This window comes from Mobula birostris, chromosome 26 (assembly GCF_030028105.1).
Source record: "Mobula birostris isolate sMobBir1 chromosome 26, sMobBir1.hap1, whole genome shotgun sequence".
NCBI lineage: Eukaryota > Metazoa > Chordata > Chondrichthyes > Myliobatiformes > Myliobatidae > Mobula > Mobula birostris.
Window position 1 is genome coordinate 26076350 of NC_092395.1, and position 7074 is coordinate 26083423.

General features: G+C 48.5%; 1 protein-coding gene across 2 annotated transcripts; it reads left to right on the forward strand.

Moving 5' to 3' along the window:
* The first annotated feature begins 628 nt into the window (after positions 1–628).
* Positions 629–5986, forward strand: sac3d1 (SAC3 domain containing 1). 2 transcript variants are annotated; one of them, XM_072243825.1, is made up of 2 exons: positions 629–1273; positions 4757–5986. In XM_072243825.1, exons 1-2 carry the CDS (start codon positions 694–696, stop codon positions 5233–5235), a joined length of 1059 nt encoding a protein of 352 aa, XP_072099926.1. In that variant the 5' UTR covers positions 629–693; the 3' UTR covers positions 5236–5986. The 2 variants fall into 2 exon arrangements, with proteins under 2 accessions (XP_072099926.1, XP_072099927.1); XM_072243826.1 differs by having other exon boundaries at positions 629–1176; positions 4789–5986.
* Positions 5987–7074: the final 1088 nt, after the last annotated feature.

A 7074-nucleotide genomic window follows, 5' to 3' on the forward strand; every position in this document is an offset into this window, starting at 1 on the left:
AATGGAATGGAGGGAGGAGCGATGGGAATTAACATAAAAATGAGAATTGAGGGAGAGGGTAATGGAAATTGGAATAGAGGGAGGGGCAATGGGAATGAAGATTGAGTGAGTGGGCAATAGGGATTAAATGGGAATGAAGATTGAGGGAATGGGCAATAGGGATTAAATGGGAATGAAGATTGAGGGAGTGGGCAATAGGGATTAAATGGGAATGAAGATTGAGGGAGTGGGCAATAGGGATTGAATGGGAATGAAGATTGAGGGAGTGGGCAATAGGGATTAAATGGGAATGAAGATTGAGGGAATGGGCAATAGGGATTAAATGGGAATGAAGATTGAGGGAGTGGGCAATAGGGATTGAATGGGAATGAAGATTGAGGGAGTGGGCAATAGGGATTAAATGGGAATGAAGATTGAGGGAGTGGGCAATAGGGATTGAATGGGAATGAAGATTGAGGGAGTGGGCAATAGGGATTAAATGGGAATGAAGATTGAGGGAGTGGGCAATAGGGATTGAATGGGAATGAAGATTGAGGGAGTGGGAAATGGGGATTTAGGTGGGCATTAGGACTGAGGGGGCTGAGAGCTGTCCTTCCCGCTATCGCCACTGGGGGGCGGGAACGGGCAATGGGCCTTGGGTTTGCGCTGAAGCCTGAAGCTTCGTAGGGAACCAACCCGTGTTCAGCGCCGGGAATGCCCTCACCGCCCAACCCGAAACCTTGCTCGGATACGATGAGGCCTGCCCGCTGCCTTGGGATGTGCCCGGAGCGGGAGCGGTCCGAGCGCCAGAAGCAGGGTCGGCTGCACCGGCTGGAGCTGGTGACGGGTGCGGCGGTGAAGGAGTGGAGGCGGCCGGCGGCGGGTTGCGAGGCGGTGGCCCCGGCGGAGCTGCGGCCGCCCGCCGTGCTGCTGCAGACGGTGAGGCACCTAATGGAGAAGGTGGTGCCGCGGGCCGAGCTCGGCCCCGAGCCCGAGCCCTGGCCCGTGGTCCACGACTTCGTGATGGACCGGCTTCGCAGCGTCCGCCAGGACCTGTCCGCCCAGCGGCTCGGGGGAGACGCGGCCGCCGCCATCCTCGAGCAGAGTCTCCGCTTCCTGCTCACCGGCCCGCTGTGGCTCGGCCGCCCGCCGTCCTACCACCCGCGGCCTAGGGAACCCGGCTCCATCGATGCCCAGGTGCGCGAGTGCTTCAGCCGCCTACTCGCCACGTACAGCGAGGGCGAGCATAAAAACCAGGCGGAGTTCGAGGCCCTAGCACTGCTGTACGACCTGGGTACGTGGAGGGAAGAGTGGCAGGGGTGGGGGTGGTGGTCTAGAGACAGCGCAGAACAGGCCCTTCAGCCCATCCCCTTGATGCCGACCAAAATGCCTATTCAAGCACATCTACCCGCGTTTGGTTCATAACCTAAACCTTTCGTATCGGTGTACCTGTCAACTGTCTTTTAAAAGTTATTAGTTTACCTAGGACACTAATAAACACTAGGAAAAAGACAGAACTTTCATCCTAACTGGAAGTGATGAAAGCACTGATTTCATATACCTCTGCTGGATCACCTCTCAGTCTCCTATGCTCCAGGAAAAAGGTCTTAGCCTGCCAAAACTCTCCTGTCCTAGCAGCATCCTTGTAAGTTTTGGCAGGCTAAGACCTTTTTCCTGGTCCAGTTTAATAACGTCTTCCCTATAGCATAGAAAGCCTACAGCACAATACAGGCCCTTCAGTCCACAAAGCTGTGTTGAACATGCCCTTACTTGAGAAATTACCTAGGGTTACCCATAGCCCTCTATTTTTTCTAAGCTCCATGTACCTGTCCAGGAGTCTCTTAAAAGACCCTATCGTATCTGCCTCCACCACCGTTGCTGGCAGACCATTCCACACACTCACCACTCTGTGTAAAAGAAACTTAGCCCTGATATCTCCTCTGTACCTACTTCCAAACACCTTAAAACTGTGCCCTCACGTGCTAGCCATTTCAGCCCTGGGAAAAACCCTCTGACTATCCATACGATCAATGCCTGTCATCATCTTATACACTTCTATCAGGTCACCTCTCATCCTCCGTCGCTCCAAGGAAAAAAGGCGGAGCTCACCCAACCTATTCTCATAAGGCTCCCCAATCCAGGCAACATCCTTGTAAATCTCTTCTGCACCCTTTCTATGGTTTCCACATCCTTCCTATAGTGAGGCGACCAGAATTGAGCACAGTACTCCTAAGTAGGGTCTGACCAGGGTCCTATACAGCTGCAAATCTCTGTCGATCTTCCTACGTGTTAAGATGTCAGCAACTCCTCTGCTGTAATGTGGTCTATGCCCAATGCCCATTAACCTTCCCTAATTCCCAAATCTTCACATCTTTTCTCCAGGGTAAAAACAGAGGAGGAATATACATTGAAGACCTTGCCATCTTGTGTCATTGCACACATGGATGTCCTCTGTTTTTTTGAGGGTCCCATTCTCTCCCTGGTAATTTTTTCTCTAAATATACTTATAAAATCTCTTTGGATTCTTGTAGTCTTCTCTGCCAAAGCTGTCTCATGCCCCCTTTTTGCTCTCCTGATTTCCTTTTTGAGTTTACTCCTGCAACCCCTATTCTTCTCCACGGATTTGCTTGATCCCAGCTGCCCGTACCTGACCCTTGCCTCCTTTATCCTGGCCAGGGCTTCGGTATCTTGTATGATCCAGGGTTCCTTGCTTGTGGCCCTTCACTCTTAAGAGGAACATGCAGGCCTTGAGTTCTCGCTTTCTCACTTTTAAAAAGCTCCCACTTGCCTGTGGTCTCTTTGCCCACAAACATGCTGCTCCAATCAACCTTGGCAAGCTACTTTCTCATACTTTCCAAATTCCTCTTGTCCCAGTTTAGACCTGAACATGTGAAAGAGTTCTGTCCCTTTCATAGCTTAATGGTATAATTCTGCTCCTATGTGTCTGGTCTTTCCATAGCTACTTTAAAACTGATCAATAATCCCTCATTGGTCATCTCAATCACTTGCCCCACCCTATTATCCAAGCTTTGCCCTCTCCCTGGTGGGATCCTCTATAAACTCGGTGGCCATTTTATTAGGTGCCTACTGTGCGTAATAAGGGCCTCTGGGTATATGTTTGTGGTCTTCTGCTGCTGTAGCCCGTTTATGTTCAGGTTTGATGTAGTGTGAGTTCAGCAATGCTCTTCTACACACCAATGCTGGAAAGCGTGATTATTTGAGTTAGCGTCACCTTTCTCTCAACTTGAACCTGTCTGGCCATTCTCCTCTGACCTCTCAATAACAGGGCATTTTTGCCCACAGAACTGCTGCTCACTGGGTGATTTTTAAAAATTTTTGCACCATTCTCTGTAAACTCTTAAGAGACTGTTGTGCGTGAAAATCCCAGGAGTTCAGCAGTTTGTGAGATGCACAAACCACCCCATCTGACACCAACAGTCATGTCACAGTCAAAGTCACTTAGATCGCATTTGTTCTCCGTTCTGATGTGTGGTCTGAACATCTGAACCTCTAGACCATGCGTTGAGTTGCTGTCACGGTAGTGTAGCGGTTAGCATGACGCTATTATAGCTCAGGGCATTGCTGAGTTCAATTCCAACACGATTCTGTAGGGAGACTACGTCCTCCCTGTGAAATGTGTGGGTTCTCCCTGGTGCTCTGGTTTCCTCCAACAGTCCAGAGACATACCAGGTAGATTAATTGATCATTGTAAATTGTCGCACGATTAGGTTAGGGTTAATTGGGGCTGCTGGGATCGGTGGCTCAAAGGGCCAATTCTGTGCCGTATTGTTAAATAAATAAATAAGATTGGCTGATTAGATTTTTGCATTAATGAGCCGCATGTACAGGTATACCTAATAAAATGGCAATTCAGTGCATATTGCCTGGGGAAACTTTCCAGAGCACACTTACATTCCACCCATCTATGCCCTGAACTTAATAGCAGTCCCAGCCTATGGCAGGAAATTTAAAATCCCCTACTATGACAAGCCCATCTGCACAATCTCCCTGCATGTTTGTTTCTTGAATTCCCGTTAACTAATTGCGGCCCATGCAATAACCCCAAGTGACCAGCCCCTTCTCATTTCTCAGCTCCATCATAAAGCCTCACTGGATGATCCTTCAATAATTTCATCTCTCTCTACTGCCGTGATGTTCCCCTTTAGCAAAAGTGCAATGCTTCTACAGTCTGTGTTGAGGGGAGGGAGTGGGCAGGTGGGTGAGTGGTTGTAGGGGAGGAGGGATGTGTATGTAGAAGGGAGGCCAGGGAGGGGAGATGGGTGGGGGTGTGATAAACAGCATGCAGGTTGGTGGGAGTTGTGGAGAGGGAGGGGGTGGGGTCGACAGTATGAGGAGGGGTAGTAGGGGATTGGTGCGGGCGGGGTGTGTATGCAAGGAATGGAGATGGGGGTTATTTCAGATGTGAGTCATGGGGTGTGGTGAGGAAGGGAGAATGGAAAATGAAATAAAACATTTCAGAAATCTAAAATAAATCCAAAAATTCAGGAAACACTCAGCAGGTCGAGCAGCATCTATGGAGAGAGAAACGGTTAACATTTCAGGTCAAAGACATGGTAGGGTGAGTAGAAGCGGACTTGTGGAGGGATTGAGAGGAAGGGTCAGTGGGTGAGATGTGAGCCCAGACTCCCTGGGGAGGGGGTGGAGAAGAAGGAAGCAATTGGGAGGGAAGGAGTGGGGTAGGGAGGGGTTGTTGGTAGAGATGTGAGCCTAGAGCCCCTCTGGCACAGTGTGCACAGACTCTGTCTTGCGTCCCCAGGATCGGATAAAGCTTTGCATCGTGCCTTGCAGTTGCCTGCCCGCATCCAAGACTCGCCTGAGATGAAGTTGGCGTTTTCCATTAACCACGCCTTGGCCGAGGGGAACTACGTGCGCTGCCTGCGCGTGGTGCGTCGCCTGCCCTTCCTGGAGAGCTGTGCCATCTATCGACACATCTCGATGCTCCGACACCGATTGCTTCGTGCATTTAGCCACGGTTATAGTTGCCGCAACTGTCGCTACCCTCTCCAGACTCTGGTGGAGCTGCTGGCCGTGGACTCTCAGGACATCGCCGCTGACCTCTGCCAACAACACGGTCAGCAGGTGACGGGTGACTGGGTCTGTTTCCAGAAGAGCAGCTACAGGGACCCTGACACTAATCCTGGACTCAAGGAGCTGGAGCTGGTAACCAGAAAGCAAGGAAACAGGACAAGGTCAAGCATTATCCAAGGCCACAGAGTGACGGTGACTGAGCTCTGAGTAAGCAGGGCTCGTCATCTGCTGGCCTTTCGACCAGCCCTAGATAGGGAGGGTTCTTACCTACTTCCATCCACTCTGTCGCTATGATGGGTGTGGTAAGGGAGGATATTACAATCAGATGAACTGTGCTAAACATTGTATCATTTCTTAATGCATGTATGCATTCCTAAATGGCAATAAAAGAGGACTGAGTGTTCTCATAACCTAATCTAAACCCAGACTGATGAGACCAAGGAGATGCCCTCTCTAAGGAAACTTGGTCTGAGTCTAATTTGTGTTATCCGTCTGCTGGGGTGTTTGAAGGCACATCTTAGGTGGAACTTTAGTTTCTGTCCAGTCCTGTTTGGGAGATGTTTGACGGGACAATACATAGTGAGCTGTCCTCCATGTCTGACTCAAGTTGACCCTTGCTGGGGGTATTTGACTGCTCATCCAAACTCTTTCATATCTATTCTTGGAGTGTTTGATGCTGGCGGAAATAGAACTTGCCTTTTTCTCCTGCAGTGCCGGATGTTTACTTGTTTTTGTGGGATGTGGACTTTTATTGACTTGGACCCATTATCTGAGTTTGCATCTCCCTTGAAAAGGGAGCTGGTTGCTATATGTGTACTGCCTTATCTCTCCCCAAGCCACTCTCTATCTCCCTCTCTCTGAGCTTTCTGTGTCATAAATTTTGTGTCATCCTTTTGTTTATAAGGAATTGTAGATTAAAAATATTTTCAGTTAACATTTGTTTCCTTTGCTGTACTCTGTGACGTTACCAACTCCTCTGCTTGATGAGGTGTCGCTTGAAACCTGACCTAGAGAAGACAGCTAGTGAAAAATATAAATGTGTGGGACACCGGTAGATCTACAGCCTCATGGCTGTAGCAGCCCAGGTAAAATTCTGATCTCCAGTGTTGTGTGGAGTTTACATCTCCTTGCAATTGCTTGGGTTTCGTTTGGGTGCTCAGATTTTTCTCCTGCGTTCTGAAAATGTGTGGGTTGGTAGGTTAACTGGTGTCAATAGGTTATCCCTCATGTGCAGGTGAATGGGAGAATCAGTGTAGTAGGGCTAGTTTATGGGAATGTGTGGTGAATAAAATGGGTTAGGTTAGGATTAATGCAACAATAGATGCCTGATGGTTTGCATAGATTTGATGAGCCAAAGACCCTGTTCCTGTGCTCTTTCTCCTAAATGAAAAACTCTTACATCCCAGGGTCAGTTGAATATTTGAAAGCCAATGATGTACTTTACTGGTGCAGTCCTTGTTGAAATCTGTAAAATACACTAACTTTTCATAGACTAGAATCATAGAAAATTTCTACTGTAGGCTGCCGGGTGCAACATAGTAAACGTGTTGTTCAAAAAGAGCTGATTCAGCATAACCATCTTTAGACACTACGTCCGTACCCCTCTGCAGGCCACATCATGGTCCTGTTCAAGTTTCTTTTCTGCCTATACCACCTTTTCAGGCAGTGACTGTCAAACTCATACCACGCTCTGAATGAAAGGATCTCCCCTCTCAACACACCAATTACTTTAAATCTATGGCTCTTGCTTTTAGACCCCTCTGCTATTGAAAATAGATCCTTTCTATTCACTATGCCTAGGCCCTTATTAATTTTCAATACCTTGGCCATCACTGTTGCACGGAAAGTCACTCTGCCTCTTTCCAACAAAGCCGCATTGTTTCTGTCCTGGCGACATCTTCATAAATCTCCACTGCAAACTCTCCATTGCAATTTTCTGTAATGGCATATGCCGAAGTAAAGCTTCGTGTTGTATGCAGTTCCAGCATCTCCTCCTTGCTAATAAAAAGTTTCTTTTTCAGTTATGTTATTGACCTGTCCTGCTAA

Bases quoted from the DNA above. Each gene is read 5' to 3' on its own strand.
- sac3d1 (XM_072243825.1), top strand. From the start codon at position 694: ATGCCCTCACCGCCCAACCCGAAACCTTGCTCGGATACGATGAGGCCT. The intron at 1,274-4,756 runs GTACGTGGAGGG...TTGCGTCCCCAG, and splicing joins AGCACTGCTGTACGACCTGG to GATCGGATAAAGCTTTGCAT.